Here is a 21,799-nt window from a genome sequence, read left to right as displayed (position 1 = left end):
TCATATGGACATCAGTCCTGCTAAAACTGCACTGGAGCTCCCAACTAATTTCAGATAAACTACCACAGCCATCAGCTGATAATGACTTCCAGTTGCTCTTGACATTGGCCATAGTTACAGCAGTAACCTATAAGAAATGAAAAGCTCTGTGTGTCATTACCAACCCCCCTGAACTGTCGACACCAATTATCGTATGGAGGATGTTTCTCCTTCGGCAAATAATCTTCAGGCTTGCCTTCATGCAGAAGAAAAAAAAACTATTCTGCTGTTTTCAGATGTTAGAAATGTCTCCACAAGAGCACTTGTGGTTTCTCAATACCAGTGTAAAGAGGAATTGATGTATTTCTCTTGTAAAGTTCTTCTGTGGGATGCATTCAACTGTTACCCCTTGAAGTCCTGAGCCTGTTTCCACTGAAATCCAGTGGAAGATAAGACCACCAGGCATTGATCTTAAATCAGCATAAGCTTGAGATGATAAATTAATAGGCCTTTATATATAGCTAAGTCAGCCAGAAGTTTTTCCAGAGTGGTAACTCTGTCCCTATTTTTAAAAGACACTTTTCTTTCTTAATAACCAGACACTCTAAATAAAAGCACCAATAATGCTTCCCTCAAAAATTGCCTGCCTGTGCTATTTCTACAAGAAACTTTCAGCTTTCTGAGAAGGCTGGAGTGTTTTTCATAGCAACCTTTTTGTGCTGAAGCTGTTTCCTTTCTTCTTGTACCAGCTATCTTATTAAAGCTTCTAGTATTCCAACTTTGGCTCCTTAATAGCTTGGCTGGCCTTCATGCCCATCTATACTGCAAGGAAAATGGTATACCCCCTTCCTTCAAGGTCCCACCTCAGGCAGGGTGGCCATGGCACGGTCACTGTGTCCTGATTTCAGGCAATGCCACTCCATCAAGCTCTTATTAGTACAGGAGGAGATAGCAAAGTGCAGATGGGTGCCTGCAGCACTGCATAGGGTGCCTGGCAGTTCTTGCAGGCCCACCTCATCCTAGCAGGGACACAGTAGCCCTTTGTACACAGTACAGTTACCCTCTTCTTGCAAGCTGAAGTATCCTGCCTGCTCTCCTTGTAGAACATGAGAGAAGGGCCTCTACTCTTTTGGTTTTGTCCTATAAACTTTGATGGCATCCCTCTGAATTTCAGTCTGGTGGGGGGAGTGGGGTGTGTGTTCATCCACTGGTTTTAGGAAAAGGCTGATGCTGAAGGTAAGACAGTGTGAAAGGGAGATGTAACACCATCCCTCTCAGCCAGAGCTGACTTGGTTTTTTTTTATTTCATATATTAATTTGAAAAAGAGGCATTGTACTTTACCATGTTTCCACAAACCACAAATAAATGGATTTAATCTTTCCTAAATTAAGATAAAAAAACTTAATTTTTTTAAGTGGTTTTAAATAGCTTCTGTTTCTGTTTGTTTTCATAGTTTGTTTTTTTTTTAATGCATGGTATTTTTAAAGAGAGGTTTCTATGGTTGTTGCTCAGCACCCAAAGTACTTCTGTGAGTTTTTAATCAATTGCAATTTGACAAGTAGATTTTTTTTCCTTCTTACAAATTGGGCAAGCAGGCACATCCTGGATTAGTATTAAAATACTGTCAGGGCATCATCGGCATGTAGGGGAAAAGCCTGAATGTGTTTTACCAAGAGTAATCTGAAATTTATTTGAACAGATGCAGTATAGTCCCTGGAAACTTTCAAACCATCTAATGACTCTCACATCTGTCTTTCTCAAAACACTCGCCTACATAAACTAAGTATATTGAAACTACCCAACTCACCACCTGCTCAACTGACTGCTTTCACAAAGCTTCACATCAGGTTACTTAATATTCACTCCAGTTTTATGAAGTAAAATTAATAAAACTAATAATTGTAAATATGCTTTTTAAAGCAACTTAATCTATGCTTACCCTCCCAAAATCTCCATATGGAGCTAAATCAGTGTTAGGATTTCCATCTTATTAGGAGAGAGCATATTTCAGTGGCTGGTCTTAGTGAGTCCACAGGCACTGAATAGGATGAGAACATCAATCCTGTGTCCATCTGTCCACCTCTTCAGTTAATAATTAATTTTTAATGTCTTCACCAAGTTGAAGATTTTACAGCTCGACCTGCCAAGAAACACAACACTGTCGAGAACAAGACTTCTCTTAAAAAAAACCAAACAAATCCATTTTTCAGGTTCAGACATTTAAATAGGCTCCAAGCAAGTACATGGTATGCAAAGGTATTAAAAGACATTCTGTTTTTTCATTATATTATGCGGTTGTTAGTCAAAGACCAGATGATGTCTCCCTCTTTCTTGAATCCCCACTTTCATAAAGGATAATAGCCCAAGGGAAGAAATACAGTTTTCTAATAATAGCTGTTGTTATTACACAGGGTTAGTGCACAGAGACCACAAAATCATTTCAAATAGGGCTGTGTTAATCCATGTTCTGTAAAATTAGAACACTTCCAATGATTTGGCATTTGCTACTTAATTCTATTTTTTTTTTCATTCCTGTAGGACAAAACTTTGTTCCATCCGGTAAGCAGCAGCTGCATAGATTGCAACCCAGCTGAGAAGAAGATTTTCATGAACAGATGTGATCCTTTATCTGAAACTCAACAGTGGATTTTTGAACATATTAATATGACTGTTTTAGAAAAATTTAACAGCAAGGCCAGTTCCTAGAAGGAAAACAAAAGAAAAAATGAACACACCTATTTACATACAGACTGCAGACTACATTTTTGCCAGCATCTGGGTCAAAGGAGTCAGGAATTCTATTTCCTAGATCCAGGAAATCTGTTCTGAGGATTAAGAAAATGCCACAGCAAGAGCCAGCAGGCTGTCCTTGTGGATATACAGTATCTGGAGAACTTGGCCAAGAGCCTCACCGGATGCTGCTGAGAACTTCAGGCTGAAAATTCCCTTGCTGGTCAAGGGAAAAACTTTGTTTAAAAACTGTTTAAAAGTACTCCAAGTTAATAAAGTAAAACAAAACTCTAGAGTTTCTCAGGTCAAATCCTGCTGTAGTGAATAGCTCAGAACAGATGCTATGATTTGGGATGGGTTTATGGTGTGCATGACGCCTACAGGAACCTGAAGAAATCCCAGGTTTTAGAATTAAACATGCTGGTAGAAGAATAATGATGTCCCAGCACTCCCTAGACAAGATATGTGCTCTGTTGACATTCTCTTAATAAAAGGTTGGGTTAAGCAGGTTTAACCCTCAGAACTGCTGCAATTAATTTTAAATACCTCCCTTTTACATTCCATTCATTACCAAAATAGGAATGGTAGAAATCTTAGGGTCTAGAATTACACTGTAGTGAAGCATGAAATAAACTGTACGGTTTTGCCCTCACATTTTCCCCCTTCAGGAAAAATAAAGCAAAGCAATCAAATTTCTATATATGATATATTTAGCAATTGTGATTCAAATCCCATTGTCACACAGGGTGAGACTTTTTTTAGTGACAAATATAACAGCAGCAGCTGCAGCATAATGGAAGGCTTGTGGACTATCTGTCTTTTTTAAAGGTAGAATCTTTACCAACGTATAAATTAAATTGAAAATAGGCTGGGGAAAAAAATCAGGAGGAAAGTGGGAAATAATTGCATAGTGCATGCTAAACCAGGATAGTCAAATTAATACTGGTATGCTGCCATCACCTAAAAGCATGTTGACTCCCTGCAGTGCAGTTTAAAAGATCTTGCAGCGCTCTTGACAAAGAGGAGTGGAAAGAAAAATTGACAGGAAATCAGTTAGGTGGTTTCAGAGTTTTTGAAATCTGTGATGGAAATCATGTTAACTTTCAAGAGTGAGCAAGTGAATGTTATTGTAGAAGTCATGAGGGATGAAACAAGAAGTGCAAGCAAGTCACACATTATAATATTTTGGTACTTTAGGCACAGGCACCATTCAGGTTAACACAGACTTCCATCTCACTGATGATCATGATGGGTCCCTCATACCTATCAAGCTGTTGGAGAGAGAAGCCTCTAAAACATTTTGGGGAGGGTGTCTGTGGTTCTTCTCAGTTCACAGTGATGTGTGGAATGTGACTGATAACTTTGAGATTGTACAAGGTAAGAGTGAGTATAAATTTATATCAAGTAAATATGTGGCTTTCGCTTGAAAGACAAATTTTGAGATGAAAGCACCATAAATGCAGATAGATCACATCCTCTGTGCTGTAACTCCTTTCAGGTTCCAAAAATAGCATTTGTAATTAAGTTGCTTATTTTGAATGCTGGTGAGGTGGCTGACTAACCAAAATACTGATGTGCAATCCTACCCTGTTTTAAGGGAGTGGAGTGACTGTGTTTTGTTTATTTCTCCTTAAGTTCTGTTTATGCACAAAGAGCATTGATTGCATCCAGCGGATGGTTCCAGTACCAGTACCAGTACCAGTACCAGTACCAGTACCAGTACCAGTACCAGTGTGCTGTTTTATGGCAGTATCTTGTAGTTGCAGGTCATACTAAAGTTTTAGGAGGGAAATGAAGTCCGATAGCATTCAAGATGCATGCACTTGGGAAATTGTGAAATTTCCAATATATTGAGCAATTGCTGCAAGTTATTGAAGCGATCTTTCAAATAATTTAAAGGGAGGTGTCCATAGAGTTGTCGTCTTATGATTTTAAAATAAGTGAGTTTGTTTAGGTATTATTTAAATTTAATTTGAAGATATGGTGTGCTCAGGAACAGAAGAAATAAGGTTTCAGTATGAGGATGCTTCAGGTTTGTTTAGCTGTCAGTACACAGAACCAGCCTAGCCTTCGCAAACTGTCCATTTTCCCAGATTGGGTGCTCACAGCATCATTTATTTGCAGCCTGATCATGAGGAAAGAGGGTTTGGGAAAAGAAGAAAATGTCTGCCTCAAGTATAAATGCAGCCTTCAAGCTGCTGATTGTAACTGGCCCCAAACTGTCAGTCTTGGAAACAACACTGTATGCCCAAAATAGAGAGGCAAAGGAGGATTGCTAAACCAAAACATATTGGTAGGGTTATATTGTTCAGTGTCTGACTGCATCTCAATGGTCTGATTTTGAGATGTCTGATGGGAGCTAGGCTGCTCTTAGGGCAAAGAAATTCTATACGTTTTACAGCCCTTGTTGAGTCATATTGCACAATGCCTTACACTGCCAAAGGAAGCCTTCCACTTACTTGTAGCTGATCAGAAACTGTAAACTCTAGCAGTTCTTGTCAGAAAGCAATCCATGTGACTGCTAGTTGGATGTTGTGGGCAAAGAGAACAGTCCTTGCACAGGACTCCTTCAACAAAAGTTTTATCAATAATAAATGATCATCACTACCTTTCACTTCAAGTCTGTCTTGGGTGTTCTCCAAAGGTTTCCACTGATAAGAGTATTTCATTACTAATTTACCATTCAGAATTTCTTTAATTCTTCCTGCAACCTTATCTTTTCCAGCCAATAAACTTCTGAACAGTTTGATAGGTCAGGGACATGTATCTTCCTCTCATATTTCTCCAGGAGCATTTAACTCTAACACTTTTCTTCAAAAGACAATGAAATTTCTTCACAGAATTTTTTAAAATACCAGGTAGTATGAACATATTTTAAATGTAGAGGATGGGTGAAATTAAGTCATGTGGGCTCATCATTTCAGTGGAGCTATACTGATTTCCCCAACTAATGACTTGCTTCAGTTTTTTTCAATTGATTATTTAAGGCTTTAATCAAGATGTCTGAAAAGAAAATCTTTGTATCTTTCAGAGTTCATCTACTCTAAATGTTTTCCATTTAAGGTTAGATGACCATTTGACCATTTTTTCTGTGGCCAGCAAACTACTACAACTGGAGAGAGCAACTGAAAAAACTGAAATAAACTCCAAGTTCAACTAAAACTCTAAAATAACATGCTTTTTTCCTGCATCTATTCCAGAATCTAAACTAAACAGAGACCTTGGGGCACAGGGCTCAAAGGAGAGAGGAGGAGGTGGGAAACAAAGCCTTTCATGTGTGGGAGAGCAGCCTTGTTGCAGAGAAATGACAAGGCTTCACTTTTCATTGGCCAAAGTCGTATTTCAGAAAAATGAGATTGCTTTAGAACAAATATTTCTGCACAGTATGGATATTTTAATAATATAATGCATTATTCCTGAGTGCAATCCGTTTATGAATAAATGGTCTCTAGCTGCTGAACTAAGTCTGCCTAATGATAAAGATAGACTAAGCTTGAAAGGAAGCTGACAAGCACTTAACAACCTTTGATTACTGGCAATTTACCAGGCATCAATGTCTCCAGTGACCTTAGTGAAATCTTATGCCACATAGAAGAAACGTGTATAAATAGCTTGACCAAATTGATTAGATAGGTGGCACTTCTGCAGGAGTGGATGTTACCTTTGTTTAAAAAAAAAGTCATAATCACAATTAATTTGCATTTTTTCTGAGAACTTCTGCAAGGGACTTATTGAGGGAGACCCTTTTAGCCTACCTGGATGGATTAGAGATGGATCATTTTAGGAAGGCAGTACTGGCAAGCTTTCAGTGTGGCTGACACCAGGGGTGCATCAATTTGCTATTTAAAGAGCATCTGTGATGCTGATAACCGAGTGCATTTCAAGAGAACACAGCACGCATGTTAAAAGAAAGGAATATGATAATGGTTTTATTTTTCTTTTTTAATCCATCAAGGTTGTTAGGGAAATAATTTCAAAGCCCTTAAAAACAACACAAGCTGACCAGAAGTAGTGTTTTTATAGCTAGTACTAGTATTATAATGTTCATTTATTCCTTTGTTTAACCCACTCCCAGATATGTTCCATATTCTCTTAAAAAGAGCACAAGGGTCCAAGAGTGTTTTTATATAACATTTTCAGGATCTTGCCCTGTCTGAAAGTTTTGGAAAGCCTTTAAAAAATTAGGAAACGTATAAGAGAAGGTAACATAAAAACCCAAAGGAAAATACTTATTATGTCTAGAGTACCGAGAGACTTTGCTAAAGGTTTCCTAAGATAGCATCTTTTGACTGGAAAATTTTAGATGAATAAGTAATAGAGTTATTAAAGCTTTAGTGTGTAGTGCTTTCTATTTAAGACTTTAATTAAAAAAAAAAATGTAGTGAATTTGTGTGATTAGCTGCTGACAGGTTGTTTGGGTTTTTTTAACCACATATAGTACATAAATCTGTTCTTAGGTCTCCTGAAATATTTCTCTCCTCATATTTCCTTGTTATAATTCTGAATGCACTGGATTTAAGAAAATCCAAACATACAAAAAAATGTTTGAAAGGTAAGAAACATATGTAAAAACAAATAATGAGAAAGTTTAGCTAGAGAAATTCAGAGAAATGCATCACATTTCCAAAGCTTCAGCGGCATTCAGAAAATACATTTCCTCTTTGGTTTTCTGTTCTTTCCATCTATCATTAATATCAGTGGGGCAGGACTTCTGAAACTGGTGTTACTAGCATTTGGACAGCACGGTGCCAGAGGAGAAAAAAATCTAGGAAGAGCTTCTGAAAAAATTGCATTCAAACATTGCAATCTGGTGTGGCTTAAGATTCTTTGTTTCTTAGGCTTCTGTTATCTTAGTATTTTTTTCTTTTCCACTGAACCTGGCAGTGCATTAGGTGCTTCAGTGGGCCTTATGAAAACAATGCAGGCAACAGAGGAGCAAAGAGGACATGGGTTAAAACAATAATAATTTGTGGCTATCTAAAGGTGTGTTTACCACAGCACTGTAGGTTAATTATACATAAAGAGAAGTTTGTGTATTTTGTGCAGCCACTTTGGTGGGTGCTTCAGGGAGTAGATGAATGAGAAGGAGCCTTGCAAAGTGGGCCAGCAGAAAAGCTTGTACTCAGTAAAAGATGTAGAAAAACTCAGAATGATGCATTTTATAGAAGCAGATGGGTAAGATGAGAGATAGATATCATGGATGGTGTACAGAATAACAGAATGTGAGGGGAGTTGCAGTGAGGCAAGTCTGGTGAGTGGTACTATCTTAAAGATATTAAGACATAGGAAAGGAAAATTTGGTCCTCATTAACCTTAGTCCTCATTAATCTTATCAGGATCCCTAACACTGTCAGGATCCCTAACACTGTCAAAGTATTAGTTGATAGTTGATTTAATTAAGTTAATCCTTGATCTACCCACTAAATTACTCAGCCTGGAAGGAACCACAGCCCAAGCAAATTTCTGCTGATCACTCTGAAGCATCTAATTGGCAAACCTTACCACTAGGCACAGTTTAGTAAAAAACCCCAATTGGAACCAGAACTAAAACAATCAGCCCAAAAGATCTGTAGGCCTCTGGCATCCCTCTGTGAAAAAAAAGACTAGCCTAAAGGAGTGATTGATGGTAATGATCCTAGATTAAGAAGATCAAGAATTGTGAGCTTTCAAGGAGGTGAAAGGCCAAATGGTGAGATTAGGAGTTGGCAGTTTAATTGAGAGAGGAAGGAGGAAATAGGTGGTAAAAGGGAAAACATTGGAATTGGGTTTAATTCCGTATATCAAGGAAGTACGACCTACAAGGGCCAGCCTCTGATAATTTTGGATACCTCTTCATAGCAGGGCTTGCATGTTTATTTCCATCACAAATATTCAGGAACTGGAAGGCAATCAAGCCCTTTTGCAAGGACTTAAATTTAGAATAAGGAGAACGGCCTAATCTGAAATGTATTGATTGTGAAATACATAGGCCCTTGAGTTTGTTCTGCGTTTTCCACCAAAAGTGTATGTGTTCCTGAGGATACTTTTTAGATAGTATGTAGAAGCAGAACATTATGGCCCACTTTTTAACCTCAGTTTAAGATTTCTCTCTATCTCAGGCTTTTTTGAAAGAAGAAAGGTGTTTAGCTAAATTTTCCTAGGCAGTGTCAACTTGGATCAATGTGAAGTAGCTCTGCCTACTCCCTTTACGGATCAAGATAACAAGTGTTTCTCTTCGGACATCACATACAGCTCTTAAAAAAAAAAAGAAAAAAAGCCCCTTTTTTTAAAAAAAAAAAAAAAGTTGTGGTTCTGCCTTCCTGGCTCCTTGCAGCATTCACCTCTTTTATGCATTTCAGTTATTTTATGGCTATTTTTCTATTTTGTGTTTCTTCCCTTCACTATCTGCCAGAATCCTGGTCTTCTTTCTTCCCACCTTTCTGGTCTGTGCCAAAGGTATTTCTGCTGTTGCACATCCCCTCTTCAAGATAAGATTGACTAAAGCTGCTTTGATCTTGACTTGGCAGAGCCTTAGGCTCTTCTGCCTCAGGATACCTGGCTTGTTCTAGCAGAGGGATGGGGAGGAGAAAGGCACCTAAGGAGAAGGGAGAAGTTCTGTCATTATTATTCTGTAGTCTCACTACAGATTTTGTCCATGGAGGAGTTATAGATCATAGTACAGACAGACAAATAACTTTGAGGGGGAAAAAATTTCATTGGTGATCTACTTTCTCATCCATTTTCAAAATTCAGTGCTGCCCAGAAACAGAAGTCTGTAAGAACAGGAAGCACCTTATTCAGTGGATATCCTTTGTACAAATGTTTAGAAGCAGCTGAACTTCCTGACTTCAAGTTGTTAACTTTTGATTATCCCTACTGAGCTAATATGAATACAAGAAACTGAGTACAAATATTTTTAAAAGTGTTTTTTTTATAAGCCACCAAGGGGTTATAACAACTTTAACTGAAGGCATTTTTCCAAATCTGAAGTGGATGTGTAATCTGTGATGAGTACATGATACAAGTTTACCTCTAGTCAAGCTGCAGAGAGTCAGAGGGGCTTTATTTACAAAAAGAGAGAGATTGTCTAATGTGCAGCAGCCTTTTGCTTGCAGATGTACAGGGCTCTTGTTTATTCCCCAGCATGTCAGCAAAATCAATATCTATAATGATTCCCATTATCAAAGCAACAATTGCAGAGATGGCAGTAAAACATCACCTTTTCCTTCCTGCTAGAAGAGAATCATTTCACTGATTTCCTGTATGTCTTTATGCACCTCCAGAATTTATTTGTGACTGGAACATATGGATAAAAATTATACCCTGTCCTTTCACTAAAAAAGTTCCTAGGAAAGCAGAGTACTAGTGTAAAGGCTGTACAAATGCACTGTCCAAAGGATTGTCAGCCAAGGAACGGGGGTTTCATACAAAAGAAAAACAAGACCCCCTAAATGGACGTGACCCAGCCATGGGCACTCACAGTCCAGAAAGCCAAACATGTCCTGGGCTGCACCAAGAGCAGTGTGGGCAGCAGGGGAGGGAGGGGATTCTGCCCCTCTGCTCTGCTCTACTGAGAGCCCACCTGCAGGGCTGCATCAGCTCTGTGGTCCCAGCACAGGAAGGACATGGACCTGTTGGAGCAAGTGCAGAGCTAGAGGGATGGAACACCTCTCTTGTGAGGAAAGGCTAACAGAATTGGGATTTTCCAGCCTGGAAAAGAGAGGGCTAAATTCTTTACTGTGAGGATGGTGGGATACTAGAATTGGTTGCCCAGAGAAGTAATGGATGCCCCATCCCTGGAAGTGTTGAAGGCCAGGTTGAATGGGGCTTTGAACAACCTGGTCTAAGGGAAGACAAGTCCCTAACCACAGCAGAGGAGTTGGAATGAGAATATTTTTTAGGTCACTTCCAACCCAAACCACTCTATGATTCTATGATTCTGAAGTTTGTTTTCCTTTGTTCCTGTCATAAGCCTCCAAGTTGCAGCTACTGCTCTACATCAAAGCATATCATGGTAATCTATACCTGGAAGGATAGTGATGCATCAGGCCTCTGCTGGGAGTTTTTCATACAAAAAACATAGCAGCATGGCCATACAAACCTGTTCTTTGGGGTTGGAGATTGTTCTGCACTGGTGTTATCCTGGCAAGGTGTACATTCCTTCCAACTTTGGCCTGACCTGCAGTTTTCCACCTCAGACTCCATTGATTGAAGTAGCTTGATACTGTCCAGCTCTCCAGGTAATGTGGTTCATTGATACCTCTCAACACCTCACAGCAGTCCAGCCCACACAAACACACACACACACACCTACACGCACACACATATATTGTTAACAAGTGCTAGGTAACAAAATAGAAATACATGGTCCCTTCTGAGCCTCTGAGGTGCTTCTACTTATCAGCTAGTCTTTCTGACGGTCAGAGTGTTTTCCAGGCATCTCTGTGAATAAACACACTTTCCTGCAGGTATCCTGCAAAATATCCATTTCTCTCACTTTTCCGAGAGTCTGGAATTACAGCCTTCACTTGCTGTTAAACAACGTTCAGGAGAAAATATTTCCTGGCAATTCAACTATTATAAACTATATATAAAGGGCCAAGAAGAACTGGAGACAACTTTGTGTAATCCCTGTCCAATGCCAGTAGGCAAGATAGCCAGTAATGAGCTGGGCTGATAGGCAGCTAGTAGAGATCAATCAACAAGGAAGGCAGAGTTGTCTAACTTTCTGTGAAACAAGGTCAAAATATTTGGTTATTGTAATTTAGGAAATATAGCTCTCTAAAAAATGGGGAAAATATTTTCAGGTGTGTGCATTTAAAGTATTATACAATAGACTACAATTAGTAATATATACATTATAATAAGTAAAATTAAAACATACACTTCTGTGCTGACTAGTCTGAGATAGTTGGCTTAGATGGTATTAAACAACAGCTGTAGAAACTGACCAACTTACTGATGCATTACAATAATGTTTTCAGGACATGCTTAAAGGATTTGCAGAGAGCACGTGCCTGTAAATTTCTGGACTGTAATTAAGAACCTGAACTATGGAATAAAAATTGTACACCTGTCCTATTTTATATTTGGATGTATTACGCAAAGTAAAAGATTGCTAAACAGCAGTTTCAAAAAATTACCATGATCTGAATTAATAAATACCTCTCAGAAGCTACAGCATAATTTTTTCAGTTTGTTGTACATTTCCCACTGCTAAAATAACCTGCTGTGTCGAGTGGGTGAAGAACTGGACAAGCTCAACCAGCTGCAGGGCTACCCAGGGCCATATTGCTGCTGCCATTCCCACAGCTCCAGCCGTGCCAACCATGTAATATCAACAGAAAGAGAAAACAAAGTCCTCTCCCTTAACAAAGAGCACTGTTAGCTCTGGCAATACTATAAATCGTGTTTTGAATGGCCACCTAAATAAGAGAAATAAAGGAGTGAGGACAGAACAGTTGTATACACATAATAGTCCTCAAGTGACAAGTTAGGAAGCATTGAAAAAGTTTGTGAGGGCTTGATTCCAGTAAAAAGACATATAAGTCAAGATTTATTTGTCCCACTTCCACACCAAAAAAAAAAAAAAAGCAACAACAAAAAAATCCCTAGAAATTCCCAGCACCACTTGTCTTTCTTCTACCTACAACTGATAAAGACATAAAATACATCTTCATAAAGAGGATTAACTGCAGAAGTTTAAGAGTCATATAGAAGAATAGTATTATTCAATCAATCATCTTCAAAAACTAAGAAATAGTTGATTATTATTTACCATGAAATGAATTATTTTTCTTTTTTAAAAAATTTGTGCCTCTTTAAGTGCTATAACTTAATTTTATGCATACCCATACACATCAGTTCATCAGTGCTGTACATCTATCCTAAAACCTTCTAGTTGGAAATCATTGATTAAATCCATCCCTGACATTTACTGCATATGGCAGAGTTGTGGTAAGATTTAAGTGGACACAATCTAATTTTTATTTGTTTCTGAGGGAGCAGTTAAAATGAACATTTCTTCCAAGGATCTCTGAGCATCAAAACTAGCAAAACTAAAAGAACCATAAGCATGCATTGAAAATGTGACTCTTCCTTGACTAGAGAGCTAAAAGGATACTGTAGTCAAATACAAACTGAAGACAGCCCAATCAGGGAAAAAAATTGTGATTTTCTACCTAACCTTTCCTCTTAAACTGTTTGGGACTAATTTCTTACAGGCAGTTCTATTGAACAAATCTTGGTAAATATCTTCCTCCTGAAACGGTGATTATAACAGCAAAACAAATTGTCAGTCATGGGGCTATGACAAATAACAAAAACTTCTATCAAGTCCCTAAACAGACTGGAGTCATTAACATTACAGGCACAACCCTTGGAAAGGGAGCAACTAGGAACAAAGCAGAATTATTGCTAAAAGAACAATAAAGTGGTTTAGATACATTAAGATCAATTAGGCATTAGTTTTAATATAGCCTAAAGTTAAAAGCTGTTAAACAATCCCATTTGCATCATTTAAAGTTCACAGCCCAAGGAAAATACCATGTATAAAGAAACCAGAGAGCCTTCTGTGAATTGTGTGTCAATTATCTAATTACCTTTGATAACATCAGGTGCAAACCTCCAAGGAAAAAGCTTTAAAGAGCTCTTGCAGGTACGTGTGTATTAGGAGAGTAATAAGACTTGTTGCAGGGAGAAGAGAAAGAACTGCATCTTGCATTGGAATGAATGTCCTGTCCCTGGTTGCAAGCATGTGAGAGACGAGAGTTACACTACAGTTACTGGAGCATGATTATCAACTCCAAATGCAGCTTCTCAGCTTGGGAAGAGGGACAGGGAGATTGGGTGAGTGTCTACTTTGACTCTTACTTCCAGGCTGAGATGCTGCCATGTATTCCTGCTAGTCAAGGAGAGAATCCAAGCCTGGCTCCTACCTCCTGGCCTCCCTCCTTCCTCTGCAGTGTCTGTGGATGGGGAAGAGTGAGAGCACTTTGTGGTCCTGCTCCTTGGGCAGCTTCTTGCAGAGGTAGCAGAGCTCTCTGACAGAGGAGTTCAGTGACAAGATCTCAGCCAACAGACACAGCTCCACCTTAGGTGTTGCATGGGGCAGCTGCCCTTGAATTCCCACCATTAAATGCCTGTGCACCACCAGCTTGGGCAATAGCTGTGAACATTGTCTGCTCACTGGTGGTGCTTACATCCCTGCTTCTCTGACTGGTAATTCCCTGCACCGGTTGGAGGAGTGTTGCCTGTCTGCACAATGGGAATTCCTTTGAGGTGCTGCCACAGCCAGGTGGGAAGGAGATATGTCTGCATTCCTGGTCAGCACCAGTATCTACCCTCTGATTTTTGAAGGGAAATTGTAGTGACTTCTTCAGCGGGAAGCTTTGGTGAGTAGATGCAGAAGAGGGTGTCTGGTGGCATGTTTGCATTTGGATGATTGCTCTAATTAACTCCTTTTTATTTTTTGCTTTTAAGAGGAAAAAACACAGGAGTTAATAGTGTTTTTTTCCTTCTGCCTAAGTGATTCTTGAGTGACATTCACCACTGTTTTATTTCATGCCTTCCAATTTAGAATTGATAAGCTTCTACTTTAAGGAAATGCCAGGGCAAACTTTTCTTTTGGCAGGGGGAAGTAATCTGATAAGGATAGTGTGTCCTAAGTGAGAAGGCTTCAGAAAGGGCAACTGTGGGGGACTAAACCCGGTAGTAGCACCTGCAAACTAATTCCTCACAGCCCTTTGCCACAGAGGATGGCTCTATAGCTACTGCCTCAACTAGAGGAGATGATGTGCACTTTGTCTGGATTACTTGGTTATTGTCATCTCCTCAGTGATTCCCAGAACTCCAGTGGAGACAGGAAGCCAGTCATCATTGGACATCCCCCTGAAGTGCCTCCTTAGGCCACCCCACATACTTTAGGTGACCCAGGAAGGGTCTATGCTGGTACCATCAGCACAGGAGACTGCAATCAGGGTCAGGAACTGACAGCTCCTCATCAGTCCCATTTAGCAATAGACCATGTCAAAGATTTATGTAAACCCTTTACAAGTATGTGCTCAGGGTTGGGGTTTTTTCAGCTGTTTCACTTGAGGTCTTGTTTGTACCTCCTCCTTAGTGACCAGCTGAGCCTTCTCCATGTTCATGACAAGAAACCTGCATTTCTGGCTCTTTAAGATGGTATCACCCTGACTCTTCAAGGACTGGGACACACAACTGACATGAGACCACACCAACCAAAAATCAGGTCAGTGATTAAACTTCTTGATATTGGCAAGTCAAGTGTCAGTATCAGAAGGGAGTTTATTAAGTCATTTGGGGTTGTAGACCTGAGAGCAAAAACTGTCTATTTAATTCTTTCTAAGACTGCAGCTTGTGGGAGGGGATGGAGGTGAGACACAGCTTTTCTGTTAGGAAATGCCTATGTTGGTTTAGGAGCTGCCACATCCTAATTTCCAGTGAATGAAAAGCAAGAACATGTCCTGTGTACTAGCTACTTTTGGTATAGGGAATATTGCTGAACCTCTGTTTCATGAGAAAAAAAAATCTTTTTCTTGCATTAGATCTTCACCTGACCCATTACTGAGATAATCTTCAGCTAGCTTACACCTAAAGGCTGGAGCTGTGGTGATTCTCAGAACAGTCTTGTCAATGCATATGTGATGAAATTAAGGGAAATCTAGTCATGAATAAGGTCTGTGTTTCCAGTTCCCCTGAGAGCTTCCATCAAACAAAACAATCCCCTTCTAAAGCACATGTTTGAAGAAGGGGAGCTAAGTATTTTTCTATTATTTGCCTACTGGAATATTCTTTACTTGGTATCTGAGCACAGTGGTGACATATGCAAATATTGCAGCTCATCTTTTAAAAAAGTGTTATTATATCAGTAATAAAGAAAACAGTTTGCATTTCAGATGAAGAGACAACAGTGTATCACAAAATATTTACTCTGCCCAGAAGAGCAGCAATTTACAGACTATTTAACAGCAGTTTATGTATGCATTTAAAGATTACATTTTTTTTTTAACTAAGGTTTTTTTATTTGTGTGCCAAGCAGTTTTCTGTAAGTAAAAGGATTAGACCTTGTCTGGCATCTTTGAATTTGTATTCTGTGAAAAGCAGTAGTGATTTAGATCTGAGTTTTCATAGCATGTGACATGTAAGGTGTGTTTAGCTTCTTGTGGATTTTTTTTAGATTTTTTTTTTTAAATAGATAGGTAGTCTTTATTTGCTTTTCTGGGGAGAAACAGCATAAGCTCATAAGTATAAATAAGTATATTTAAGCAATGTACAAAACCTAACCTCTTTGTTAGTTTAGCAATCTTACACCATTTGCTAACATTCACCAAAGAAGAAAGTTTTCACTGAGAATGGATCTTGGTCCCTCTCTTTTCTCTGGTTTTCTTGAAAAAAACCAACAAACCCAACACCAGGAAACCCAAGATATGATCTCATCAGTTGACTGAAGAGGAAAAAAGAATCAAAAAATACTTGCACAGAGCACCTATTTTTCCAAAGATTATGGAGAAGTGAGGGGAGATATCAGCAGGGAGCAAAGAAGGGCTAGGAAGAGCCCAGTCACTGCATACCCCTGGGGCAGACTCTTGGTCCTTCTGTATCTTGCAAGCTGAGTGAACTAGCACAAGGGAATTTTGTACTGCTGTCATTAGCGTGCATCTGGTCACAAACTGGATTGCAGGCCTCTCTCTAAGCTTTATTGATTGTAATGGTGACAGCTGGGTGCAAGGGTCAAATACGAGCTTACTTGTGTGGAGATGTTCCATCTGCAAAGCCAAACCCCAGTGAAAATTGTGTGGCTCTGCAGTGCTGTATGGTTCGTGACTCTGACTGTGAACAGCAGCTGCTCATGTGGAGGGGGCAAGAAGTCTGCTAGTTCTTAAGGAAATATGGTTTACAAGGAGAATGCCTATTGGCACTTGGCTTCTCCCCAAAAAGATGGAGCTGCTATGCTCCCCTTACAGAGTACACCACTGCTCACTGCTTTGAAGCACATGTTCTCAGGCCACAGTGAAGTTAAGTATAGAAGTGGTCCCAAAGTGGACCCTTTGCATGACAAAATTCACAAAGGAGTAATTTGCTCCATAAATGCCTTAGCTACCTATCTGTAGCAAAATACAGGCCATGTCAGATAACCCAGGCAGCATCTATATATCCTCACTTAATTGCTCTATTACTTGTGGCAATGATGCCTCAGAAGAAATCCCCCAGCCCTTTTGACTAGAGCTGGGGCCCTGGCTCCCACTGCCATGGCAACAGAAGTGCTGCCTGCTGAAAAAGCCAGCTGAGTCCAGAAAAGGTCACCGGAGTCCTTTAGAAACCCTGGGAAACCCTTTATCCTCAAAGAGAAAGAGGCACAAGTCTGGAGCTGAAAAGACAAAATAGTTTGCCAATGGTGAGCACACAAAATTTCCAGTTTATCTCATAAAACATATTTTTAATGTGTTTTTATTTCCTTTAGGGCTATTTAAGCATTCTGCATGGTTTTAGGGGGGATTGGAGGGTGCTTGGGGAGCAAGGATGGGAAGATTGTGTTTTTCTTCAGTGGTTTGTCACAGCTAGTGTGTATTTACAAGGCTGTAAGGACTGAGGCCTTGTGGAAAAAGCCCCAGAGTTGCAAGAGCTGGTACAAAAAGGAGACAATATCTTGCCTTTGGCTTCTTTTCTGCACTGTCCCAGTCCAGCACTTGGCAGAGCAGATATAAAACACAGCACGCTGCTGTTGGGAGTGCTGGTTACAGTAACCAGATCTGGGGTTCTCAGACACAACTTGGTTCCACCCCTTGTGACATCCTGGAGTTGTAGGAACCGTTGGATCAATTTAGCAGATCCAGGCAAGATCACCTTCTGAGTGGAAAGCTTTTTAAAGCATTACGATTCTTGATGCACCCTTTCATGCTTAAGGCTGTATGTGATTGCAGGAATTCACTCTCCCATGCTTAAAGCATTTCTGCAATGCTTCCTTAAACCTGACAATACTATATCTGCCAACAAATATGTTGGGAAGAAAAACATTTTTTTCTCTAGGAAAAGGTGTATTAAAGCTGCAGGGGTTAATACAGGGTAGAAGGTGAATGCACAGCAGCAAAGGCAGCTTGGCTCACTGACCTGAGACATTGTGCTGGCCAAGGAACAAAAAAGCCCTACTCCAATCGCCTTTCCTTTGCCTCCCCTAAAGCAGGCATGCCAAGTCACATCACCGGGCAGCAAAATGAAGTAAAAAAAAAAAAAAAAATGCCACCACCACACCCCTCCCCAAAGCCTCAGTATTTAAAGGGGAGAAGCTAAAAGGTGATAAATGGGAATGTGTATTGAGGATGCAGACACATCCTCAGTACTGCAACCTTCTCTACTCCCAGTGCATGCTAAGCAAGTAGGTGATTCTGAATGCAGGAGGCTTTTTTTCTTCAAAATGAAAACACTTTAATATACCTACAAATGCTTGGTGTGACAGTAGTATTACTAAGATGTAAAGGCTTTAATAAATAAGTATAAAAGCATAGCTGGTGTAAAGAATAGATAAAAATGAAGCCTTCTAAACACTTTAATGTGTGGAAATACTCAACAGTTTTTAACTCTTTTTCAATTCTTTACCTTTCTACCTGTCTTTCAGCTTTTCATGTCTATGCATGTTATTCTTGTAACCTTAACATTTTCCAGGGTCTGTGAAAATCCGTAGCTAACAGTTCTGGTTATGTTTTTCTTCAGCAAACAATTAATTCCAGTGAATGGGTATTGCTATTTTAATTATGGAAAAGTCAATATACTTATGCAGCTTTGGGCAGCATGACAGACACAGCATAAGCCTTAGTACCACGGTTATCAAATTACTTAGGCATATGTATAACTTTATGATAACAGGGCCATCGTAAAATGACTATCGCATAATTCCTGAGGAAAGTGGAAGGCAAATGAGGCCATGTGTGAAAACCTATACATGTACTAGATAGCTGCTTTTTTTTTTTTTTCTCCTTCCCTCCCTTCCAGGAGACTTGCATAGCATTCTTATTCTCCAATTCTTGGTAATTATGTTTCCCATAGCTCATGATTAATGGTATCAGCTAACCAAAAAGCTGCCGATGGGGCAAAACCGTGGCACTCAAAATCTGGTGATATCTTGAGGAAGCAGTAGCACAATATGCATTTTTGGTATGCAAGAGGCTTCCAAGCTTTGACTAGCTCAGAAGAAAACAGCAGGATGAGATGTGGTTTCATTGTCCCAGGGGAGGTGAAGGAAGAAAAAAAAGCAGTAATACGTGGCTGCATCCTGGATTGCATCAGGAAGTTGGATTTCAGGTTGACAAATGTCCCCCAGCACGCAGGGAGGGCACACACAGCAGCAGGTGTGGTGGAGGAGTGCCGGGCTGGCCTCAGGCAGTGCAAATACTCGAGCACCAGCCGGTGCAATCAGTGAAGCCACCTCACCCCGTTTGGCACGCTGATATACCTGTGCTACAGCAGCACTGCAAAGGCAAACAGAGGTATCTGAGGTTAGACCCAGCAAACCCGGCCCAAATCAGCAGCTCAGGTGTACTGCAGGCAATAGTTACATGTGAGGAAGGCTTACTTGTCATGCAACCTGATGGGAAATAACAGTAGAGCGCATAATGGACTATGAAATGTCAGGAACAATTGTCTGCAAAACCCAAACATTTTAGATTAACTTTTTGGGCATTGCTAACTTGAGAAGTGTGGCCCGTTGAGTCTACCGTTTTTGATCGGACTGAGACTTTCCATAAGGTATCTACAAGTTTCTGCCACTTATCAGTGGAAATGTGGTCAGGCAAAGAAAGAGAATGACTTGCCTGTTAAAGAAATTTGTAGTGCAAATATTTTATGCACACAAATGCTAAGTGCAGAGTGGAGGCAAATTGGACAAAAACTACAGCATATATCAGCTGCTGCTAAGGATGACACACCCTTGGGTTATAAAGTTAAGGGTCGATGTTCACAAGCTCTTCAAGCGAAATAAGTAATTTGAAAAAGAAAAAGATAACTCTGCCGTAAAGGATCCATGCTCCAAGCATGGTGTTTACAAGCCAGCAGCACAAAAAACCTGATTTTTTGGAACTCTTTAAACACTAAAGAGTAAATCTTTATAGCAGTGCAAGGGAGTCATGCCCACAAATCTCATTATTCTGAAAGCTGCTTAGAAACTTTAGCCCTTAGAGTCAACATACCACAATGCTTTCAGAAGTACAATTTAAAAGAGTTACAAATGCTTCTAACAATTAGCTAATTAAAAAAAAAAAAAAAAAAAAAGAAGAAGAAAAATTAGGATTTAAAAGGATTTACAAGGAAATAATTGGGGGAGGGGATGTTGTAAGTGAAGGAGGTAATTGAAAGGGATTGAGAGGAGTACAGTAGGAAGTGGATGTGGTTAAGGCATTCACAAGATTAGTTAAAGAAAAGCATGGTAAAACTGGAAGAAGCCAAATCCTGGGACAAATGAATACAGTTTCTTCGAAGTATCTTGAGCTGCATGATTTATACATACTCAGCATATAGCCTGTGGACCTTAAGAATAATTGGGCAAAACAGTGATGAAAGCTTATTAAAATACTACCCAAAAAAAGCATTATGCAGAATTTGATGCACAAAAGTTTCTTATACACTCAGAGATTAAATACCTAGTCAATGGTCCTGAACAGCTGCAGGTATTCCAGCCTCAGGAGTCTTACAGAATTAAGAAACTTAACAGGAATAAAAGCTGTGACTTGCCATGCAAGCTGGTTTATTGAAAACAAAAATTGTCACAGGATTCATTACTGCTTTAGAGATGGATTGTGAGCTTGAAACTCATTTTCAAATGTCTCCACAACAAAGCAGGATGATATGAATGCTAAAACTGGGGTGGATGAGGGCAATTTGAGGTGACGAGTAAAGCTCTGGCATGCAAATTATTCGGATTTTAATTAGTGCAGATACACCTTTTGAAATCCCTGCGGGATTTTTGTATCTATAGAAAACATACTGAAATCCTGGATAAGTAGGTTGTTGTGTGCATGTGTGTGCTTGCCTGAGATCTCAACTTCTTCCAGGAGTAAGAGACTGCAAATACATGCCCCATCCTGTAGGTGCTCTAATAACAGCATGGACTGGCGAGCGCAAGGCAATTGAGCAAACACAGGAAAAGGATACACAACAGACAGCGTACCAAGCAAAAAGACAACAGAGGAAGAGAATGAAAGAGCTGAACCAGGGCAGCATAACAGTACCCAAACTTTGTAGTCCTTGCTAAGCCTGCAGAGCTCCTAGGATCTTTTTGCATTTTGCATACTGAAATTTCAAAACAAGAAGGCAAGGTAATCTCTGTCCTGATGTTAAGCAGGACCATTTCTAATATGACTGTTTCATTTCTCATGCTTCAGAGAGCCAGTGCAGTGTTCAGAGCACCGTCAGCATTCAGGAAGAATAGATGAGCACTGAGAGTTTCATGCTCTTAAAAATAAACATTGTCAGCAGGATACATAAAATAATGTATTGAATTTGAAACACAACATCACAAGAGAATGAAGAAAAGCAGATGCTTCTGCTAAGGATTTATGGACAGATCAATTTACATAATGATGTTCTTTAACTTTATTTTAGAAGTTGGACAGGACAGCACTTCAGATCTGAAGTAACCAACAATGGACACCAGGCCTTTATTATGTCAAAAGAAAAGAGAAGCTCTATCTTTTTTTTTAGCTTTGTTCACAGCTCATCAGGATGCTCATCCCCAGAACCCCTGAGCTTGGACTTGGTGGAAAGTAGGGTATGTTAAGACTACTATGTGAAGATGTAGCAATGAAGATTAGAACAGAAATCAAGTTAGCTTGATTTCTGCCACTTCTCTAGAGCTCAGGTTTTGGTGCACAATACAAGGACTGTTGTAATGAAGACATGTGCTGTTACGCAGAGCTGGGGAACATCAAAGTCATAAACTTAGGCAGGGTGCAGGTATTTGTGAAGGACTTTGACTGTCAGAAGCTCTTGAACCATGACATCCATTTGCTGAGTGACTCTGCCTGTTGTTTGTGTTTTATACCAGGTCTCAGGTTTCATCAGTGACAGCCTGGTATCACCCAAAGTTCTGGAGACAAGTTT

At 39.7% G+C, this 21,799-nt stretch overlaps 1 protein-coding gene and 1 long non-coding RNA gene across 2 annotated transcripts in view; one reads left to right on the top strand and one right to left on the bottom strand.

Annotated features, from left to right (window-relative positions):
• Positions 1–2,896, top strand: part of GALNTL6 (polypeptide N-acetylgalactosaminyltransferase like 6) — a 423,143-nt gene extending 420,247 nt beyond the window's left edge. The window contains exon 12 of the mRNA XM_005517623.2: positions 2,519–2,896. Coding sequence (XP_005517680.1) covers positions 2,519–2,686 — 168 coding nt within the window. The 3' untranslated portion in view covers positions 2,687–2,896. The remainder of the gene's footprint in view (positions 1–2,518) is intronic.
• LOC148184148 (uncharacterized) overlaps positions 1–21,799 on the bottom strand; it is a 74,437-nt gene that overhangs the window by 39,625 nt on the left and 13,013 nt on the right. The window lies entirely within an intron of this gene.

Source organism: Pseudopodoces humilis, chromosome 6, assembly GCF_049639895.1.
Source record: "Pseudopodoces humilis isolate 2021_Gansu_Grassland_sample_001 chromosome 6, ASM4963989v1, whole genome shotgun sequence".
Taxonomy (NCBI): Eukaryota; Metazoa; Chordata; class Aves; order Passeriformes; family Paridae; genus Pseudopodoces; species Pseudopodoces humilis.
This window is presented reverse-complemented; position numbering and strand designations above follow the sequence as displayed.